Raw genomic sequence first — 23797 nt, 5'->3', positions numbered from 1 at the left:
GAGAGAAGATATTACTGCCCACATAAAGGATGGAAACAAGCACACACTTATGCTTCAGCTATTCCAGTGCAATGCCCAGTATATTCATTTAACTTGGCTCCAGTAGTACATCCAGGCAAGACTCTGGACTTGCCCTGAAGCAGCAGACAGTCCATCCCCCACTGCACCACAACAGCCACCTCCAGCAGAAGCATGGCAGCAAAGAGATGGGGAGGTGGTGTCTAGCTTCACAGTGCTGCTAGACAACAGGAGAGCAGGCAGAGGCAGGACATGGGAAAAGTTTCTAGCCTCAACACAGCTCCTACCTGGCCCACAGCAAGTACTTACAGTTACAGACTCCTCTGCCTCGCTGACTAGCTTCAGATTACGAGGTATTACTGCTTTGCTCTGGAATCCATCAGCCATTTTGGAGGACCCCACGGACCGATGCATCTTGCCAGTGGCCAGCTCACCTGGAAGAAGCAACAATGGGACTCTGAAAATCCAGAATCCCATTCATGGCAGACCCAAAGGATACACCTGTGTCTCCAGGCTGTGGCATCCTTCATAAGTGGAGAACATAAGGCCTCCCCACCCTGTTTCATGATTAGACCATATTTAAGCAGCAGAGTTAAGATTCATATAAGTAAAACCCCAGAACAAACATTCCCTGAGCCAAAACAGCCGTTTACTGTGGGTGCAGTCCCATGAGCCACAAACAGACACCACGGCCTGCTGGCATTTCTCACCTTCCCCCTGACTTCCATTACTTTTGGAACCCCATTTACTGGAATTATTAATCAAATCTCTATTAATATCCAAACTGTCCTTTATTACTCTTTAAAAGTTTTTTGGTGGGAACAGAAGGAAGGTAAATGTCACTTAGCTGCTTCATTTCACAAGAGCAGCTGACCTGATATGACTTCGTGCCTGATCCTCCTAAGTGCTCAGATTATTATAAGCAACCTTAAAGCCAGGGGTCACTGCTGCCCCGAGCGTTAACAAAATCGGACCATCTTCCTACTTTGCAAACCAAATGTCCACCCTTTGTACAAGGAGTCTGGTGATGTTTCTAACTAATGGAGCATAGAGTTCAATACTCTGATTAAGAACTATAGTTTCTCAAGGCTAATTTGGTTGTTTTAAGTTACAAAAATTATCCAGCAGATACAACTCCTTCCAGGCATGAAATTACTACAGTGCCCAAGAGCATTTCTCCATGGAGAATGAGGGCCCTAATTTTCACTTATTAACACCCAAACTCAAGGCTCCCTACAGGCATTGAGCCTATAACAAAAATAAAAGCATGAAACCATTAAAGGAACATGAGCAATTAGCTCAAATATAAATGTAATGAGATGTGAAAGCAGGGCCACTTAAGACTTTATCCTAATGGCAGGTCATCTCCAGCATCCTTATCCTACAAGTAGCATGGGTTAACAAGTCCATGGGCCATTCTTCTTCCAGTCACCAGCCAGTCAACCACCTCTCTTCATCTGTGTCACGCAAAGTGGGTGTGCAAGAAAGAAAGGGCAAGAAGAGGAGACAAATGCAGAAAGCAAGTCTCAAGCACTGACAAAAATCAAAGATAAACATGTACAGCATTTACTAAGCACTACTTCGGACTATAATTTCCCCTCCCCTTCTGGCTAACTGGACCAAGGGAACAGGTAGATTTGCCCACTTCTTATTTTCTGGGACTTGAAAGACCAGTGCTCTCAAACCCAGCTCTACTCTCAAATTTTTCACATCCTGACATCGAGTAAAATCACAGATCATATTCCCTCCTGCTTCCTTCTGTTCCACATCATCTTTTTTTGTGTGGAGTTGCTGTATACAGCAAGACATCATCTATACAGAGATGACCCCTCCCTTCCCCTCAAGTTTTACCCACATCCTGCAAGCAAGGCAATAACTTCATTCCTTTACTCTCCAGACAGCCACAGTATTGTACATGTTCATGGTGCCGGGCCTTTTACAGTGTTAGGAAATGACAAGGTTGCCATTTCCTTTTGTTCTTGCAAGAAACACAAAAGCACAGCATTGTCCTATGGACACAAGAACATACTGCAGCAAGAGCTAGGATTTAAAGCTGGAAATAACTATTTTTCAAGAGAGAAGTCTAATGGGGATGATACAACATTAATCTGGATTTCAATGTTTTATTACTGGGTCTTGAGAATAACTGGATTATTTGTTCCAATTTTCTAACTGTAATTTCACTTCACTTGAAATTAATCCTGTTCATCATGCCCACAATGCTTACCTCCAGAGTGCTTCCAGCCTCCACACCCCCATCCCAGTCTTACAGCTTCCCCAACCCTCTAGCCCTGGAGCAAGGCACTCCCACAGCTCCACTGCCCTAGAGCCTGGAAGGATCAGCCTCCCAGATTAGGAAGAAAGAAGAAATTTGGCCACATCTCCCTGTAGAGGCAGGACAAAACAGCAATCACAACACAGCATGCCTCCGGCCCACCACCTCTGTCTGGTGGGGGGAGATCCCTCCCTTCCCCACCTCAGACAGCCCTCTACCCACCCCAGAAACATAAGGGAGGATTTCAATTCCCCCTCTGCTCCAGGCTCAGGGCACAGACAACTCTGGCACCTCAGCTTTAGGTTCAGAGCACGAATGCCCTGAGTCTGGGCAGAGGAACCTGCTGTGCCAGGACACAGCAGCTAAGACAACCTAGACAAGCAATGAAGAAATACACCTAGGGCTGGAGTAGAAATTCCTGACTTGTCTCAAGATGTATCAGAGCAGGGTGCTAAGCTGAAGATCACCAAGGACATCCAAGCTTCAGCCCTCCTCCCCAAGGCTCCCTTTCTTTACTCCAGTATCTACAGCTAAGCTAGAAGTCTCTACCATCACTGTAAGTTACACACCAATTTTAGAACCCATTAAAAACCCTTCTACCTCCCCAGACTGGCTCTTAGACCAGGTATATAGTTAAATCCTGCCAACTACCACAGGGTGCAGGCCCTCCTGCCAACATAACTGCCTCTTTCCTGCCAGGTGGCCAGATACTACCTTAGGACAGGTAATTCATGCTTCTCTGGAAAGATTCACTTTGCGTAGTGCCCAGTCGTGCTTCCTGAATCACCACAGGCTACTTAGTGGCTGTGGACAGCCTGGAAGAACAGGAGCCAGCCAGGGAACCGTTGGTGTGACCACGCTCCCACCAGTGCAGCAGTAACTGTCACTGGGCTGGTGGCTTCCCAGAGCCCAGCAGAACTTGGAAGGTAAGTGACAGGACTTGGAAATTGGGCTGCCCAGCATCCTCTCTCCTCAACTGTTACAGCCTTGCCAGGCAGAGTGGAAGGATTTTACCAGGACCCCAAGGAAGGAGAATGTTCAGAGCTTGACATTAGCTAAAGCCTGCTCATTTCTCTGCTGCTGAGCTCCTCCTGCTCTAATGTGGGGAGATACTGCACTGTGCAGGCTGAGTACTGTGTGGAGAAGCTTCTCAAAGCAGCAGCACCTCATCCTGTAAGCAGCATAATAAGAAAGGTCTACTAACCCAGTAAAGAGTGGGGGTTTGCCATCTGAACTGGTTCCACACCAAGGGAACAGATGCACGTTCAAGCATTTGTGGCTTTGGGATTTCTTCAGCTCTAGGCTGGAGCAGTGACTATGCTTTCTGCCTTGAACTTTCTCAGTATCATAATTAGTCAACATGGTCTCTACTCTGGTGGTTTACAATGCCACTGAAATGCCTTGATAAAGTTATAGCCTTGCAAATCACTGCAGCCCATCTATTTCTTAAACATCTCACTCCACAGTGAATGATTGCAGCAGTATTAGAAAGTACACCTTAGAGTAGCATTTGTTAATGTTCCACAAGCTCCAGATAAGTTAATTTAGACACTGCAGACAAGCTAATAATTTCTTTAAAGAGTAAAGAAAAGTTTCCACGCTGACTTACAAAGCAAGAATTTAACTTCTATTTTGCTCGCCCAGGGAGGACCCCAATCACATCAATGCAAAAGAGCAGGCAAATCACCACATTGCTGCAGCTCCAACAATGCCCTTGGGGGGTGTCCTCTGCTGTTGCACCTGGTGAATACCCATCTGATGAGCTTGTTCCAATTAACCATGCACACATATACACACACACCAGCCAAGAACACCCAACTTACAAGAGCATCTCAGCTGCCAGGGAGCTTCATGCATTTTCAGCACAGCATATGCTATAAACAAAAGCTTCTCATGAGACTCTCAGCCACAGACAAACCAAATCATCACATCTGCTTGGCAAGGAACAAGGAACCCTCAGTTTGAAAACCAACATTCATTATCTGGGTGTTTACAATCCAGTCAGGGAGGATTCAAGCCCTGAAAACCAACTGGCTCTCCAGCCAGCTAGCCTGTGGAAACTCACTCCAACACATCTCCCACATGGTGTCCAGCCACAAATCCGAGTGGAAACTAGAGGGCTCAGGCAAAGAAACCTAAGACGTGGCACCCTTGTGTGCTCAAGGCACCAAGACAGAAGTGCTATAAGGAAAGGAAACTGGATAGTGGGTGATGCTGCCCATCCCAGAAAGCAGAACTCAGGAGACAGATGTCAAAGTGAGACCCATCAAGTCTCATGCTTGGTCAGAGACGCAGTCACAGGGCTGCCACCTTGTGCTCCTTCCCACAGCTCCAGCACCTTAGAAGCAATGTTAGAGCCTCACCTGCTCAGCACAGAACTAACTCCTGCCTGCAGCAGGCAAATAGCCCAACTGGAGCCAGGTATCATGCTCAGAGGACTTGCCAGAGAAGCCTTAGGTGCTTAGCAAGGGCAACTGCTGGCTGCAAAGTATCTTCATGGAACTGCCTGGTAGAAGCCACACAAAACCCATACAAGGCTTGCAAGCACCTCCGCACCCAATGCCAAACCTGATGCTGGTATCTCAGCCTGATCTCAAACTCAGCAACCCTGCTCCCTTACTCAGCTGCATTCCTGCTATTGAACTCACTATTTATTTTCCCAGCCCAAACCTTCCTGCCCTCCCCAGGTAGATGGAGGGGGCCAAAGCCATTCCTTAGTCCTGCTTGTCAGCCCGGACAAGGTCACTTCCACATCTCCTAGTACTGCTGCATGAAGAAAGCAAGCGAGAAAAAGCCTGATCTGCAGGCTAGCAGGTAGGATGCTTGAGGGCTAAGGAAAAGCCTTGGCTGGGGGGCTCTGCTCCCTGGATTAAAGTCTTTTAGCTAACGACTATTTAATGTGCAACACATAAGCAGTCTCTGGAGGAAAAAAAAAAAAAAGACCAGGATCATCTTCAAAGTGAGGGAAAAAGATTTGTTTCATGTGGGCTCACAGCTACTACAGAGACTCCTTGCTTCAGGCTAGGCAGAAGAGAAGGGTCTGCACAGGATCACCCTGTTCCCAGGCAAGTGGGTTTGGCCATGAGCTACATTAGGGGAAAATAAAAGCACCTTCACCTCTTTACAGCAGCAATATTAACCTCTGAACACTACCTGGCTCATGATATGGGCTAGGGCCATATGGCCAAAGTATCTGTAGGCATGAGGCAGGGCTTCATGCAAGCTCAGTCATGCCAGGACCTGGAAAATTCAGAAGGCTCAACAGCACAAATACAGGCACAGAGGAGCCCTTCAGGGCCCATGAGTTTGGCAAAAGCTGTGCTGAGGAAGAAGTTGATGTGAGCACTTAGATATGGCCCTAAAGCATCCAAATCCCTTTGTGCATAGGTCCAACAGCTTCCCTCTGTAAAATAAAACTGTACAGCTCTCTGATGATACTGTGCTAAAAAAGACAGGAAATTAAGAATAAACAGCAACTTTCTTAATGGACATCAAAGAAAAAAAAGGGAAGTTTCACATAAAGGTACAGCTTCATATCTATACAGATCCTGTGGCTGTCATTATACCATGTGCCAGTGCTCTTATTTCAAGGGACCCCACACCACTTGTGCTGAAGCAGCAGCACCAACCTCTGAGCTGGTCTGATACCAACTGATTGCCCTCCAAACTTAAAGGCTGGGGATATATTGGCACACTCTGCACTACAATACACTATACCCGGCTTTTCTTGCAGGAGCATAGGCTGGTGCCTGAATCTTGCTTCAGTATACACAATAAATCCTCTTTCTTCTTCCTTCTGCAAAGAGAAGCCATCTCTCTGTGGAGTAATTGGTTAATTTGCCTTTCTATTACACTTTGCTGGAAGAGTAAGACAAGAGATCTGTTAAAAGTGAGAATCAGGATGCTATTGAACAATTTTGTTCAGTTAAATCATCTTGCCCTGTTCAGGCTTAAGTAGCAAGATCACATTTCTTGCCTAGAAATCACCTGCTTAGCTATAATTACCATATAAACAGCATCTCAAGGAAGCCAGGAAAGGAGAAGCAGAATTTCCAGGACTAATCTCTTGCCCCTCCAGCCCACTGCTAAGTGGCTGAGTGCTTTCTAAATCAAGTCTTGCTACCTAGGAAGCCTCACCTGTCACCTTTATATTCCAGTCCCTCTGAATTTTATCACTTTGGTACTGTCATCCTGCAATTTATTACAAAAGCTCTACCGTACCTGAGATAATTAATAGGAGCCTAGTGATATACCTTCCTATCATTTCTTTTAATAAACTTAACTGTCAGCTGACAGTGAGATGGACCAAGCTCCCTTCCAAGGGTCTGTTGGAGATTCCCCAGCTCCACATGCTATAATTTAGAGCTGTGGCTCCGGCCCGAATTATTTACAGTACTATCTTCCCTTTCCCAACTGCCTCTCCCAGCATCTGCTCTCTGCTATTCTGGCTTTGCAACTTTGCAAATACCTTTTTATTTACTCTTTCTGGCACCTGGACCACATTTCATAGAATCATTTAGGTTGGAAAAGACCTTTAAGGTCATTGAGTCCAACCATAAACCTAGCACTGCCAACTTCACCACTAAACCATGTCCCTAAGTGCCACATCTACACATCTTCTAAATACCACCAGAGATGGTGACTCAACCACTTCCCTGGGCAGCCTGTTCCAAAGCTTCACAGCCCTTTCGGTGAAGGAATTTTTTCTAATATCCAAACTATACCTCCCCAGCACAACTTGAGGCCATTTCCTCTTGTCCTATCACTTGTTACTAGGGACAAGAGATGAACACCCACCTCACTACAACCTCCTTTCAGGTAGTTGTAGAGAGCAGTAAGGTCTCCCCAGAGCCTCCTTTTCTCCAGACTGAACAACCTGAGTTCCCTCACCTGCTTCTCATAAGACTTGTGCTCTAGACCCTTCACCAGCTTCCTTGCCCTTCTCTGGACACACTCCAGCGCCTCAGTGTCTTTCTTGTAGTGAGGGACCCAAAACTGAACACAGTATTCAAGGTGCAGCCTTACCAGTGCAGAATACAGGGGAACAACCACTTCCCTGCTCCTGCTGGCCACACTATTTCTGATACAAGCCAGGTTGCTATTGGCCTTCTTGGCCACCTGGGCACACTGCCAGCTCATATTCAGCCAGCTGGCAACCAACACCCCCAGGTCCTTTTCCTCTGGGCAGCTTTCCAGCCACTCTTCCCCAAGCCTGTATCATTGCATGGGGTTGTTGTGACCCAAGTGCAGGACCCAGCACGGAGCCTTGTTGAACCTCATACAATTGGCATCAGCCCATCAATCCAGCCTGTCCAGATCCCTCTGGAGAGCCTTACTACCCGCAAGAAGAGCAACACTCCCACCCAACTTGGTGTTGTCTGCAAATTTACTGAGGGTGCACTCGATCCCTTCATCCAGATCATTGATAAAGACATTAAATAGAACTGGCCCCAAAACTGAGCCCTGGGGAACACCATTTGTAACTGGCTGCCAACTGGATTGAATTCCATTCAACACAACTCTCTGGGCTTGGCCCTCCAGCCAGTTTTTTACCCAACAAAGAGTACACCCATCCAAGCCACGAGCAGCCAGATTCTCCAGTAGAATGCTTTCTCTCATCCACTAAGCAGGTCACCTTGTCACAGAAGGAGATCCAGTTAGTCAGGCAGGACCTGCCTTTCATAAACCCATGCTGACTGGGCCTGATTAATCTGCTTGTCCTGTACATGCCATGTGATGGCACTCAAGATGATCTGCTCCATAAGCTTCCCCAGCACCCAGGTCAGACTAACAGGCCTGTAGTTCCCCGGATCCTCCTTCCAGCCTCTCTTGTAGATGGGCGTCACATTTGCTAGCCTCCAGTCAACTGGGACCTCCTCAGTTAGCCAGGACTGCTGATAGATGATTGAAAGTGGCTTGGTGAGCACTTCTGCCAGCTCCCTCAGCACCCTTGGGTGGATCCCACCCGGCCCCATAGACCTGTGTATCTAAGTGGTGTAGCAGGCCACTAACCACTTCCCCTTGGATTACGGGGGCTTCATTCTGCTCCCTGTCCCTGTCTTCCAGCTCAGGGGGCTGGGTACCCAGAGAACTGCTGGTCTTACTATTAAAGACTCAGGCAAAGAAGGCATTAAGTACCACAGCCTTTTGCTCATCCTTTGTCACTATGTTTCCCCCCACATCCAATAAAGGATGGAGAGTCTCCTTAGACCTCCTTTTGTTGGTAATGTATTTATAAAACAATTTTTATTGTCTTTTACAGCAGTAGCCAGATTAAGTTCTAGTTGGGCTTTGGTCCAAAGACCAGGCCAGTCTTCTTCCCTGCCAGCTTGTCTTTCAGCACATGGGGATGGCCTTCTCCTGCGCCTTTAAGATTTCCTTCCTGAAGGATGTCCAGCCTTCCTGGACTCCTTTGCCCTTCAAGACTGCCTCCCATGGGACTCTGTCAACCAGACTCCTGAACAGGCCAAAGTCTGCCCTCTGAACTCCAATGTGGCAGTTCTGCTGACCCCGCTCCTTACTTGTCCAAGAATCAAAAACTCTATCATTTTGTGATCACTATGCCCAGGATGGTCTCCAACCATCACATCACCCACAAGTGCTTCTCTGTTCACAAACAACGGGTTCAGCGGGGCACCTTCCCTCATTGTGTCAGGAAGTTATCTTCCACACACTCCAGGAACCTCCTAGACTGTTTCCTCTCTGCTGTACTGCATTTCCAGCAGACATACGGTAAATTGAAGTCCCCCATGAGAACAAGGGCACTTTCATTTTGGTTTGCAATGCATCAGAGCTTCCATGCCACTAGCAACTTTGAAGTGGAAAAGCAGAAACCAAAGGCCTATTAATGGGTCCCCAGGTCAGAAGCAACAGGGTCGGAGCTGATTCTGCAACAGTGAATCCAGAGTAGCAGTTCAAAGCAGTACCGCTCTTTAGTGGCTACCGTCAAGACCCAATCCAAAATCAATGGAAATCATAGGAAGACTCCTATGGATATCAGATTGTTTCCACATGTGATGTCTTACTCCACAGCAAATGCTTGGACATGCCACTTACACTAGCCTGCAAAGGAGAGCCAAGATGAAATGAACAATTCTGTACTCCCTGGGGGCTTAAAGCATATAAACAGTAACCTCCATTCTGCTGATACACAATGATTTGTTAATCCACCATTTAACTGCACCCAAGCTGGAACAAGAGACACTGCCAGCATCCCTAAAAACCATCCACTCTCCCTTTCTGAACCATCTCTTAGCTTCTACAGCATCAATTTACAGTGCACAGCACAGGCTGCATGATATTCACATCCTGACCAGCTGCCTTCACTAGCCAGGACTGTGAGAGGTCAGGCACCAGTGGAGTTGTCTGAAATGCTCCTATAAACCTCAATCCAAACCAAGCTGTTTTAATCTCAATCTTCAAAACCTTCTCAGCTAGGGTTATGTATAGTCACACCCAGTTCTCACAAAGGAGTTTCAATCTCTGGAAGAACATAAATATTAATTAAATTCAAAGACACAAAACTGGAGACAGGTAACCAGCCAAAAGCAGAAGCAGGAATACAACCCCTCAACCTGACCTTGGCTGGCACTAGCCTCATGCCTGCTTCTCCAGCACACACGCACATTACTGACTACCAGAAGAGTAAATATTCTGTATTTACTGGATCATTACTGTAATACTACAGCACTGGCTGTAACCCCAAGGTGTTACAGAGCAAGCTTTGGCTTCACAGAGTTATTACCCATCCTTCGGTTAAGGGGCAAGGCTGGACAACCTGTTATGAGTAACCTGCACCCTCCTGGAGTAGCCTAGCCTTTGTGTTTTCCCTAGACGTGTACAGGAATTGCTTCTCAGAAAATCACCTATGGATTTAAAATGCAAGGAAAGGATAGCTTGGGTGATTTAGCTTTGCAGTCACTTCTACCTAGGCCATCTGTTGCATTTTTCATCATAAGCCTTCACAGCATTTTATAGACAAAACAAGAATAAACAATCTCCTCCCTCATTTACAGACTGGGCAACACAAATAAAAATTTAAGGCCAAAACATCCAAAAGCACACATGCAAGACGAGGAGGGCAAGACCAGCAGCAGCAAGGCAGGCAGCTTCCACCCCCTCCACATTTAACCCACAGCCTGGATGCAGTCACATCCGCATCCCATGGGAAGAAAGGAAGAAATCTAGGAAGTTTCTAGTTCAGGGAGCAAAGCTTTCTCCATGTGCAGCTCGGGGGGGGTGGGTAGTGGAGCAGGAAGAAGAGGCTCCAACTCCCAGTCCCCAACATGGAAAGTGCTGCAGCCTCCAGGCACCTCTCACCCAGCACAAGAGCCCCCACTTCTTTCCACAGGCAACCTCCCCCCTAAAATCCTCCCCCAAAAAGTGGCTTCCTTGCAGGAAAACAGATCCCACAGGAGGATGAGCACAACCTGTTGTCAGGAGATGTCTGGCAGGACTGAAGTCGCCCTGCCCCAGGCACAACCCTGCCTCTCTCCCCCCTCTCGCACAGGGGATGCCCCCAACTCCGTTGTGTGGGGCAGGGGGTGTCACCCTCCTCCATGCTCCCCCCCCGCAGCCCCAGGTCTCCGCTCAGCCCTGCTCCCAAGCCCTCCCTCCTGAGGCTGAGCAGCCTGGGAGCACCGGCACCAAAAGCCACCCTCCATATTTCAGCCAGGGAGGGGACGCAGCCATCGTCACCCCAGCACGAGGGTGGTCACCAGTATCCCCCACCTTTCCCACTCCGCGGGGGACACAAGGGCACACTCACACACTGGATCCCTGCAACCAGCCGGGCTGCTGCCCTCGTTCCGGAAGCAACAAGGCCTCCTGGCCGGCCCCAACACCACCATGGCAACAGCGGGGACGCCGAGAGGGGAGGAGGCAGCGGCAGCTTCGGGATGTGATGGCGGACATGGAGGCAGAGGGGACACGGATGCTCAGCACCCACCCGGTCCTCACAGAGGAGCGGTGTCTGCCTGCAGTCCCCCTACTGCAGCACAGCATCTGCTGGCTCAGTGGAGGGGAGACCCTGAATGCATCACAGGAGCCCAGGCCTGCCAAATTGCTTCAAAAGCTCACAGCTTCAGAAGGATTACTGTTGCCCCAGGATAACAAACCAGCTGCGTTCCCCACATTTGCTGGGGCACAGACACTGGAGGTACCTGGCTAGCAGTGCCTTATCTCAAAGCACTAACAGCAGCTCAGGGAAAGCATACGATGACCAAGCATGCAGTAAAATTGCCTCTAACGCACCCTCCCAGCTTCAGCACAGCCACATCACTGTGTGTGTTATCCTGAAACAGAATAGCAGTTAGAGAAATTCATGGCAGAATCCAAAGCGTTTCTCCCGGGTCTAAGAAAGCAAGCTAGCATGGAGGACTGGTGATGAAGAGCCATGCACCACCTGGAAACACCTTATATGTCCACATATCCTAAAAAATCAAGTCACACACAACTCACAGAGGTGCCAGCACCACCCTCAGAAGGGACTATCTGCTTTTCTCTCCTGCATACTTTGTCATAACCTGGATCCCAGCTCAACCAGCTCACCTGCTTTGCTGGCATCTCGCACCTCCCAGCCTGCCCATGGCAGGGCTCTCAGCACAGGCTGACACCAATACACAAACCAGCACGACTGACCTTGTCATTCTCAGGGAAGCACTGTAATAAGTAAACCCCGATAAGCACAGCCTAACACACCCAGTTCTAAACTCTTTACTGAACCCAGGTTCCCCCTCCCTCCCTGAGGAGCTCTGGATGGGCTCTGAGCTCCCTCACTGGGCACACCAGTGGCCCATTCAAACAGATGCATTTCACCTGAGTGCCTCTGCCCAGTGCTCTTATGCAGGGTCTGACACAGGCCTAAAGGGAGCTCAGTGCTTGCTGAGTTTTGCTCAAATCCCTTATGTTCTTTTCAAGGCCAGAGATGCTTCTGCAACTAGGGGAACAGAACTGGTTGGTTGACTGATGAGATCAGTGGAAAAATGAAATTGCATAAGACAGTAAAAAGAGCACTTCCAAATCAGATATCTGGAGATTAATTCCTGCTTCTTAGTGAGCATCACCAGTATTTCATTAAGAATCAGTCCAGGACACCTGGAACTCTGAGCCTTGGGCAAATGCCATGGGACTGCAAAGTGTGAAAATCTAAAAGAACATGTCCTCTATTCATCTTCCCCACACCTCTTCTCAAACAAAAAGGCTCCTGCCTAAATAACCCATAGACATTAATGCACTTCACCTGGGAGCATGCGCATTGTGCTTCTGGGTAACAGCAAGCCTTCGGGCAAGGCTCACCCTGTGTCACAGGTAAGGTACATAGTGGAATACCTGATTTTCAGCATAGAGTCTCTTCCAAGGACTGAGAAAAAAAATACAAATTCATGCAATAAAAAGTCACCTTGGTATGCAGCACATCACCCTCTGGTGCCTTCAGCACGAACACGACCTGGGCTCATGCTACCTATAGGCCAATTCATTTTTTCCTTATGTTCCTGATGCTGCTACAGAGATGAGCAAGTCATTAACTGACAGAGGGAAATGCAGGCCTCTGAGGTCATGTAAGCAGGGCGCGATGTGACCTGCAGTTCTTCCCAGCCACTGCTTTCCTTCATCAGCCTCAGATCAGCAAAGGTCAGCTTACTCACCCCCATTTTACCAGGCAGACATTGTGATATGGATACCATAGCCTGGCTATTTCACTGTATTTTCTCATATAGATTAAGACCCATCTAGATTTTATAGCTATTGCACAAAGTTTAGGCAGGTTTTTTTTTCTTAGACATGTTCAATCCAAAGTACATCAGAGTTCACAGTACAAGAGAAGCCTGGGACAGGGGAGCTCAAACATGATGGACAGAGAGAAACATACACTGAAATTCTTTTATGCATATGCCTTGACTCCAAAGCCTTTTTCTCCTTGGCTCCTCTTCCCACATCCCAACTCCTTTACATAACTCACTTATTTCAACTCCAGGCAAATCTCCATCTGCTATTGCCAGACACTAGGCTAGACGTATCCAAGCCCATCAGCTTGAGTGCCACTACACCAGCACACACAGCAACGTGGTTTATCACTGTAGAAATTCCAAGTTACAGCATTTAAGAGGTCACCACTTGGTACGAGCACACCAAGACAGTCTGCAGGAGCTAATTTCCACCACCCAGGCTAGGAAAGCACAGGACCCAGAGGGCCCCAGCTCTATCCCTGGCTCAGCCAGGCTCTTCAGCCTCCCTGCAGTGCCCTTTGCTAGAGAGAGAGCCTGGGTAACCCTCAGAAAACCTGCTCCCAGCCCAGAGCAAGCCAACTCCCTTTGCCAGGGCCTTAAACACCCAAACAAAATCCTTGCAGGCAGCAGGGAACAGCTGAGGCAGCCCTATAAAAGGGAAGCTGCAGAGACCCTGGTGATCAAGCAGAAGGCAACCAGTGCTCTCTGCAAAAAGCAACTTTATTTGATTCTCTCGGCTTTTGCACACAAAGCCCTTGGGGGGCTCCAGCGTTTTGCAAGACACACACGTTCTGCCAAAGCTGCTTAATTTCTGATAGCAGGGAAGGTGAATACTGCAGATTATTACTTTTTCTAGCTAACGGGGACTTTCAGGGATAGGAATGTACCGCATTCCCAGAGAACACCATGGGGAGATATCACTGCAGGTGTACACTACCAGCCAGACTGCTGACAGCTGAGGAGCAGGAGGCCACAGCCAGCTTGTCTTGTAGCTTCTTCACCATAACCATAGCTCTTGATGGCTACAGACACCAGGCAGCCCTGCCAAGCTGCCATTTTTAAACTTGAAATTAAAATCAGTATGGGTGTACCTAATTTGCAAGGCTACACACACAGTTCAGGATACCCTGCAGGATGTAGAAGACTGCAGCCACCACTTTCTGACCCAGTCCTGGGCTTCACCATGCTTGGAGATGGAAAAGTCATAACACAGACCATCCCTCTCACAGAGCTTGCTGCCCAGATACACAAGTGTAGCTGAGACAGGGAAGTGGAGGAAAGACCAAGTCTCTTCCAGGCTTCTTCCTCAGGACAAGGCTTATCAGTTCAAAGGCAGCTTGCATGCCACAGAATGAAGCATGAGCAATCTCCCCCAGGGGAGACCCATACTTTCAAAAAGAGAGCCCAGAAGCTGAAATTCACACTACCACAGATGCTCAGGACCATGGACTCTGGAAGGTACAGGGTTTATACCACTACCCCCTCTCCATTCCTACAGTTGTACTTCCCCATCTCTGCTCCCACAAGGACCAACAAGACCCTCTTCCCTTGCCAATACCCTCTCTGCCCCATGAGCTCACCTGTTTTCCTTCACAATATCCAACTGTAACCATTAAGTTCAGCTTGGAGCCATCATTCCCGATTTGCACTTGGCTCTCAGTCAGCTGCCTGTGTTTCCAACTCAAAGGACACATTTCAAACAGCACAGACTGCAGCTAGTCCCAAGGAAGCAGAAGGGGGATCACACTTGCACACAGCCCAGCACAGAAGCAAGCCAGCCACCTCAGCACTTCAGACAAGCCACCCTTCTCCATCCTAGCAGGGTCTGACCAAACCAGGGTCTGGGATCTACTCTCTTTAGAGGCACGGATAACTTACTTCATGCAGGAAGCTTCTCTACAGAGCTGAAAATCCTTCCCCCCATCCCCTGGGAAATGCTGTTTACATAGCTCTTATCCTGCTGCAGAAACAAATGAGCATACAGCCAAGGGCAACAGGCACGCATGTTGCATTATTAACCTCTCCTGCTGCAGTGCTAGATGAACCCAGAGTACTATCAGCCAGCATCCCCCAAAAGCCCAGCTGCAGGCTCTGAGATGAGACCTGACAGCACAGGCACTCGCTAGCTTCTGAACCCCAAAACCAGAGACCCTGTGGAGGTTTCAAACAGGCACATCAGAAACACCTTTCCTGTTGCCATTGCTGCACTCAGCAGATCAAACCCACAAAATAACTGGACACGTTTGGTGTCTTGCAGAGGACACAGAGCTGCAGCAAAGGCAAAGACAAGGGCTCCAGTGAGGATCCAGGGAGAGGAGGGAAGTGCTGGCACAGTCAGCTTACACAATCGCAGGGATGCAGATGGGAGCATTCACTATCCCCATTTTAACCCATGAAGGAAGAACTCCAGTGCTGAGTTAAAGAAAGGACTGACTGCAACACTTAATCATTTTAGATGCTGTCAAAACATTTCCTACCGAATAACTGCAGTGAGATCACTTACCCAACTGCAACCTCATGAAATCCCACATATGCAGCCCATAGTCCTCTTTAGTTCAAGCAGGGTTCATATTTATTTGCTTCTGAGAAAGAAGGAAAATAAAGTTGGCTCCTTTTAGCCATGTTTCCCCTGCCTTCCTCTGAGCAATGCAATCCCACATCACCGAGGAGGACATTGATTTTATTTTTTTTGTAGCACAGACCTCAAAGCACAGCCCTGAGCTTGCTTTCTCCCTTTTTATTCCCATGCTGGGAATCATTCTGTTTCCTCACTTTTTGCTTCATTTACATGTCTCTTCCAAACACTGAACTGCTTCTCTACTCCTTTTCTAAATCAAGACAATATTTCAAATGCCTACATTTTGGAGACCCTGACATTAGCTGTGCAGCCATGAAATCCAAAAATAGTAAATTGTTTTTTCCCCCCACTGCTTTTTAAAACAAAGCAAAAGTCCTTGACCCCAACAAGTGTAAGGCCCCCTAGGTTTTCTTTTTCCTTAATACTATGAAACCATTTAATCCAGCCAGCTGTCTTTCTGTAAACACAAAAGAAAATTTACAAGCCTCAAGAAGTTAATCACAGTTCAAGGGGAATTTCTGACATGAAGGTTAGCAAGGCAGTAACTGAGGCTGTGATTGCCAGGAGACAATGCCACAGGAAGATGGGTAGATTTTGGATGGAGGTTCAGGCCTGACTCAGCAAGGTACTGCCATAGCATCTCAGCCTAAACAAGAAACCAAACATATGTCAAGGGCACTGATCACCTACGCAGTTACATGATGGTTTGGTCGTTGTTCCTGGTGCTGACACTACCTTAATCCCAACTGTCTTGGTCTCGTGTTGCCTCTGGCAACTAAAAAACATCTGAGTCCCCCTGATATTGAGGGCAGAAACATGCTGCAGTACCACCATGCTGTAGGACAAGGGCTTAGCAGTCTTTCACAGTCACAGAGGCAGAGCAGGGGTTAGTCTCTTCTCCTTCACACCCAGCTCTTCTCCTCAGCTGGCAGGGTCCTGCCAGGGCATTCTCCATCCCACCCAGTGCCATGGGCACCACAGGCTGGGGAGCACCAGGCCCTCCTCTTCTCCATCCAAGATACAGAACCTCCCTCAGAGCCCAAGCACATGGCAGCTCTCTACTACTTGGCATCACAGGCATTTAAAACCATGGCAATACCTGCACACCCATAGCCCAGCAAGATCCTCCCATGGTCAGCTCCAAGGACCATGCTAAATGTCACAAGCAGTCCTTCCCTCTAACTTCTCCAGGCCAAGAAAAAAACCAAAACCCTCACATGCTTAACCTGGTCCACAACAGCTTGGTGTTTGCAGCTTCTGGTGTCACTTTGCAGCTCCATTTGCAGTAGGACTGGTCTCCTTGGCTCCTGGCTTCACAGCAAGTCATCATCCACAGCCCCAGCAGGTCTAGTACCTCTCCTGCAGGGCACTTTCAAACACCAACATGTGGTTCTGTGATTTGAAGCAAGGGAGAGAAAGATTAGAAAATGCAACAGTTTTAAGTGGGACACAGGGAAGCGACAAACCCAGCCCTTGACATGCATTTCAGCCCAAGCTCACAAGAGTGCCTGGCGCAATCACAGCAGCTGCAAAGCAACCTAAGGTGTTCAGAAGCAGTGCTGTGAAAGGAGTGGCTTGTTTTATTTATCACTTGTGAAGCACTGAAGGGACAAGCTGGTCTCCTTGCCACTGCCAGGCCAGCTGGTGCAACTCCCTGCAGCACGCAGGGCTGCGCTAAGAGGTGCTGGAGCAGTCTGCAGGCACCAGCTCTGCTGCGCAAGGAAGTCACAAACTGCAGCAGGCACTGTCGTGGTTTAACCCCAGCCAGCAACTAAGCACCACGCAGCCGCTCACTCACTCCCCCCTCACCCAGTGGGATGGGGGAGAAAATCGGGAAAAGAAGCAAAACCTGTGGGTTGAGATAAGAACGGTTTAATAGAACAGAAAAGAAGAAACTAATAATGATAATGATAACACTAATAAAATGACAACAGAAATAATAAAAGGATTGGAATGTACAAATGATGTGCAGGGCAATTGTTCACCACCCACTGATCGACACACAGCTAGTCCCCAAGCAGCGATTCCCCACCCCCACTCCCCAGTTCCTATACTGGATGGGGCATCACACGGTATGGAATACCCTGTTGGCCAGTTTGGGTCAGGTGCCCTGGTCGTGTCCTGTGCCAACTTCTTGTGCCCCTCCAGCTTTCTCGCTGGCTGGGCATGAAAAGCTGAAAAATCCTTGACTATAGTCTAAACACTACTTAGCAACAACTGAAAACATCAGTGATATCAACATTCTTCTCATACTGAACTCAAAACATAGCACCATACCAGCTACTAGGAAGACAGTTAACTCTATCCCAGCTGAAACCAGGACACAGCACCAAGAAAAAAAACCCCAAAGCTGAATGTGACTTTACCTGCTCTGGGCAGTTGCTTTCACAGGCCCAGTACAACCGTGCAACAGCCACAACTGCTGAGTTTGAACTCAAGCAAAACCCCAAAGCAATTGCTGGTTTGCTTGAGAAGGGACTACTGGATTGCCTTTTGCTTAGTCAAATATTTGACTGCATTTGTATCTGAAAGTCTTTTGCCAAAAAGACTAGGAGTTTTGTTAAAGAACAGTCATGCAGAGGCTGTCCTGGGCTGGAAACTGAGCCAGGGCTTTCTGATTTTTAAATAGGGCGCCTAGTACATCCCTTAAAAGAGCCTCTCCTCTTTGCCATGAAGGTACTGTCAGACTCTACAGCTTTCATGGGATCAAGGTCTCCACACTGACTCCTAGCATATCACATTTGTCAGTGGGAGCAGAAGGGCAGATTTTTGTCTTCCACATTGAGATTGTCCAAGCCAAACTGTCTAAACAAGCTCTTCAGGTTCTTCCTTTGAACCTCTTCCCATCCTTCACATCCCAAGTACTACCATGAATCAAAGAGCCAGCAACAAAAACAGCCCCAAACATCTGCAGATTCTCCTTGAGTGAAACCTTCCCACTCATGAAAGCCCAGCTTTACAATAAACATATGGCCTTAAAAGGAGAGGGGAAAACCCTTCAAAACACAAAGCAGGAGTGGAGCCACTCATGAAATTAGAGTGGTTGATCAGAAAAGCTGATAGGTCTGCATAGACAGCACCAAAGGCCTGAAAGAGTGAACCTGTCAAGCCACTAATATTTAAAACAGCTGGGATTTTAGAAGACAAGACAGTAGCCACATTAAAAAAAAAACAAAAACAAGGATAAAAAAATTAAAATATCAGCCCCCCAGTGGGTCCAGGAACAGACAGGTTTGCATCTCAGTGACCATCAGCACAAGCATCTCTGAGTTTCAAGGCTCAGAGTTGCAGGACAGACCCACCCTACCCAGAGCTCACTGCAGAGTTTTTTGTTTCCCATGATCAGGTCTGTTACAGGAGCAGCTCAAGAGGGTGCAGGTTTGATTTGAGCAGCCTCTCTCCACCAAGGATGAAAGCAAGGACCCAAGTACCCCATTTGTGACTTCCTCTCACATTGAAAAGTCTTCCTAGTGCACTCTGGCACCTGATCTCATTAAAGGGAAGAGAGGGAACAGATGGAAACATAAAAAGAAACTGTCAGCTGCCAACCACTGACCCCATCCGACTCCATCCCTCTCCTCACTGCGGCAGAAGCACAACTGGCTGCTCTTGGAAGGACAAGGCCAGCAGGAGACAAGGAGGATTTCAGGTGGGCAGTAAACAGCAGGAGCAGATAAAATCTTAGCAAGAGCTCCTTTTGTCAGGAAGAAATTCACCTGCAATCAGGAAAGACAACACAAAGGACTGTGCCATGGCCAGGAACCCTCCTGTCCCTGCAAACAGTGAGAAGCAATGTGCTAGGTGAAACAGCCATGATGTCTAAAGCCTTTCCAGCATGTCTCTGCCTCTGGGCACCAGCAAACCCAGAAGCAAAGTCCCAGCACATGAGTTAGGACCCCCAACAGGGTCTGCAGGAATCTCACACTCCTGTCTCACAGTCTGTAGTTCAGGTATTCAAGCATGAAGCCTCAGCAGACCCAAGTGATGTCCTTTAACCAAGAGCATAGAGGAAGGTACATATATCCACCACCGTTCCTTTCAAGCTGTTTGCTTCATTCCTATTCCCAGAGCATCCCCCTTGGGCTCCACCACAGAGACAGCCCTCCAACTGTCCCTTACAAAGCAGCACAGGGACTCCCAGGGCAACCAAGCCACGGAGAAGAAACCTTCCCCATTTCCTTAACCAACCCAAAACATTTTCCTCTTTCCTATAGATAGAAAAAAAACCCTGCCCCTGCATAGACAGCACATAAGATGGCCCAAGGATGACACTGAAGGTCACAAATTTACACTCATCTAATCACAGCTCTGCCAGGGACCAGGCAAGGTGTTTGATCTCACAGGTACTCAACTTTCCTACCTGCGAGGCAAGTCCAGCAATACTTACTTGGGAAAAGGCAAGGTCACAAGGGCTAGCAAAAAACTCACATTCACAGTGCTATGAATACTATGGAGAGGCTTATCCATCTTCTCTCTGTAGTCAGCCTCTCTCTCTAATGCCTGAGCAGCCCAGTGTTTTTAGCAACATATAGAATAAGCTTTTAGTAGAAAATGGTATCTTCTACTAGACTAACTTGACAGGAACAAAAAGTATTACTGACAAACCTTATCTTATCCATATCCTTACAGCAAACTGGCTACATCAACATATCTTTAAAACATGCACCTGCAGTAGTCCTGAAAGGCAGGGGAAAAAAAGCATCTCAGCTTTGTAGATAGAAGTATGATGAAGATGATATTGCACAGGAAAACTAAGGTCTAATTTTATTATGCATCAGCTTCTCTCCAGCAACTGCCTACAAGCAGGGTCTTGTCCCATAGAAGACACAAGGTGTCATATTCCACATTTGCTGTGAGCTTAGATGCCCAGTACATCTGCAGTCAGGTTACAGCTGCCTGCCTCCTGCCTGGGTCACCCACCAAAAAAAAAAACCAACCCAAACCTTGAAGAGGGAAATGGAAAGGATACTGAGCATCCAGCTGGTGGCTTCAGCCTTCAGCATCCTCTATCTCTAAATAAAAACACAACAGGGCAAGTAAAATTATACCCAGACACCAGGACCTTCTAGAGGCATCCATCAGCTGAACTTCTGAGAAACAAATACCTACCATTTCTCTTTAGCACAGCCTCAAGGCAGATACCTTCTTACAAGCCCTCCCTGGCTGCTGCTCCCATCTTTTTAATTAGGAACTGGACTCTAATTTCTCCCAGACACATTCACAATAACTTGCTGGGCTGAACTCAGAAAGATGGCATCGGTTTAATTTTCCTATGACTAGAAGACAGAGGTTTCCAAACCTGTTTGGAAACTATTTTTTTTCCTGGCTGGTCTCACCAGCACTGAGAACTTGTTCACAAATAATATCTCATTAGAGATACATCTGGGATTAACCAAGCTAGCTACATCAAACCTTCACAAGGAATAGCTGGGCTGCAAGAGGAACTTATGAATCTCCTTATGGAGCAGATATGGGTAATTAGCCCAGCAACAAGACTGGTCAGGAAGCCAGCTTGTGAATAATACTTCTCCATGAGCAAAAGCAGTGACAGCTTTGCAGGCTGACTCTGGAAGGCTCCAGCTGCTAACAGAACACAGCTCCCTCCGTGCTGGTTTGCAAGCCCTCCCTCCCCAGGCAGAGGCAGCAGATTACACAGCAAATCTCCCTTCAGACAGGACATCTGAGTCTATGATGGCAGCTTCGGTCCCTGGGCTTAGCTTTGCTCCTCTCCACGGCTCAGAAAGCTCTTCTGCCTCATGGCACATGCTGGTCCCTCCCTGCCCTGAACTCTGGAGAGGACCCTGGGGAGGTCAGCCCAGCCCCTCCATGCTTTCAAGCTTGCTGGGCTGCATCTGTGTGCAATCCACAGTCCCTGCACATAAGGGCAGCCCTTTTTTCAGTCTCACTTGGCAAACGGAGCTGAAAAGCAGTTGGGGAGGAACATTCATTTGGGAGAGCAGGATTTCTCCTCCCCAGCAAGCAGCATTTGCAGGGCAGCAGGCAAACAGGCTGACGTTTGCAGAGAGCTCTGAAGGCACATAACCCTTTAGAAATGCCCATCATTAGTCCTGCTATTCTTGGCCCACAAAGCTGTTTGTCTCCCACAAAAGCTAGGAGAGAGGACAACTCTTACACACATCCTGTCTCCCTGGGAACTAATCCTACACTTGTCCTCCTTGACTTAATCATCCATTTGAGCCCACAGCAAAATTTCAAGGCCTAGAAACACCTGGCATGAAATGAAAAAAAGGTGAGATACCAAGCACCACCTCTCCTGGGGATGTATGCCCAGCAGGAAACCCTCTCTCATTATGGTCATAATCCAGGTAAGCCTGAAACAGCTGCTCTTGAAGAGAGAAGCACTACAAGGAACTCACCCGGAACATCCCCCCCAAAGCCCTGCTTGGTCCCCTGGCAGGGCAGGGGCTGCTGCCAGCATGGGCTCCCTGCCTTCCCAAATTCCCCTGACATTCCCATTTGCCCCAAGTCTACATAAAGGTCCATCTGGCAACTTCACAGCAACAGCAGTTGCTTTCCCAGTAAAATAAATTCATCTAGGAGAGAAAAGGCAGCTAGCATCTGCTCCTCAGCAAAGTTTGCAGCAGATGGGAATATTGCTACATTTCTACATGTTTTATAATGCTTTTTTCCTCTTCCTTTTACTCCTCATAAAGCAGACCGCATGGGTCATCAGTGGGATCAGGCACAGAACCATGGAAAAATTTAGGTGGAAGAGACTTTGGATGTCTCTGGTCCAACCCCTCTGCACAAAACGGACAATTCCAAAGTTAAAACAGATCGTACAAGGATGTGTCCAGCAGTGTTAAATATCTCCCAGGATGGAGATTCCCCATCTCTCTGGATCACAAAAGCCTTCACTTGCCTTTAGAGTTACTGGATACACATTTGTCCTCAACTACAACACAGGCTCCAAGAGATATTGTGTGTTGTCATCCTGCAGCCCTTGTTCTGGAAGTTAACCTCAGCACATGCCTTTGAAGTCCTTGGCTCCTTGAAAAGAAGAAGAAAAAAGTCTCCTGTTTGGGGTGTGTCTTTATTTTTAAGCAGCCATCTGTTGAACTATTGTCTGAGACCAAAATACCAGCTGCTTCATACCAAAGAGGAAAGCCAGCATACAGCAGAAAGACATGGAGGTTATCTGCCTTGTGCATACGAGTGCCAGAAGATGTGTAATAGACCAATAATCCCACAGAAATAAGAGCAACCTTTTTTAGCAGCCTTTATCTTTGGTCCTGCAAACGTAGTAAGATACCTATCTCTTCTTCACGGTCTCCTGCAATCCAACAGCACCAAGAAGGCCAGTCATCAAGGCCATGGCATAAACACTAGCATATTTCTCTGTACATGGGGTGCTGCCAGGGAGTGTTGGGCAGAGAAGCCCCTGGTTCCATACCTGTCAGAGAAGCTGAGTGTTAAGATGGAAGAACCACCAAGACTCTCAAAACTAAGACCAACATATAGTCAGTAAAAGAACAGTAAGTGCCACTGTTTTAAGGAACTGCTAGATCTCTAACTAGCAGCAGGAGGCATAGTATAGGCTGGATTATCTGACACACTCCCATGACAAGCCTTTGCACCTTGCTCTGAAAAAGCTGGTTGCATCCAACACATGGGTTAAGCAAAGCTTTACCACCATCCAGACCAGCAACTCTGTGCTCCTTGGGGTGGGGAGGCAGATCGTGGTCATCCCTGTGGCCAATACTACACACAGGGAGTGAGCATGTATACCATAACCTAAAGCCTGATAGCAACAATAATTTTTCAAAGGGTTCTTAATTCAGCTCTGTTGCTACTGCAGAATGAGTAAGTACCACTTGCCTTTAAATATGGGCAATTGGAACAAATTGGTGCAGACTTGTATCTGCTCCAAGTACATAAGGTACTCTAAGTGCTAATGTCTGCCCTGGGACCTTTTCAGGAAGAAGTGCATGAAGACACAAGTTTCCAGTGAGAAGAGGAGTGAAGGTCAGCATGTCAGTGATTCTTGCTGAACTGGCTCTTGTAACAAAGTCAGGAGGAAGAGTCTGATTTTTTTGGTATGCTGTGCTACATCTCTTCACACTTCTTCTCTTTCCTGGAAAAACTAAAGGTGATCATTGGAGCAGTAACACAAAAAGGGCACATCCCAGCTTCAGTTAGTTACCTACATTATAGGAATTGCAAGGTCTCGTCTCTCAA

The 23797-nt window shown here is 47.7% G+C and overlaps 1 protein-coding gene across 1 annotated transcript in view; it reads right to left on the bottom strand.

The window, feature by feature from the left end:
• The window catches only part of LOC104841986 (hydrocephalus-inducing protein homolog), a 90549-nt gene extending 73669 nt beyond the window's left edge, over positions 1 to 16880 (bottom strand). The window contains exons 1-2 of the mRNA XM_010584043.1: positions 16816 to 16880; positions 328 to 452 (exon numbers count right to left, since the gene is read on the bottom strand). Of these exons, the coding sequence (XP_010582345.1) occupies positions 328 to 432 (105 nt within the window). The 5' untranslated portion in view covers positions 433 to 452; positions 16816 to 16880. The remainder of the gene's footprint in view (positions 1 to 327; positions 453 to 16815) is intronic.
• Positions 16881 to 23797: the final 6917 nt, after the last annotated feature.

Source organism: Haliaeetus leucocephalus, unplaced genomic scaffold (assembly GCF_000737465.1).
Source record: "Haliaeetus leucocephalus isolate CR32 unplaced genomic scaffold, Haliaeetus_leucocephalus-4.0 Scaffold92, whole genome shotgun sequence".
Lineage (NCBI taxonomy): Eukaryota > Metazoa > Chordata > Aves > Accipitriformes > Accipitridae > Haliaeetus > Haliaeetus leucocephalus.
The sequence above is the reverse complement of the archived record's forward strand: the minus strand, read 5'-3'. Positions and strand labels throughout refer to the sequence as shown.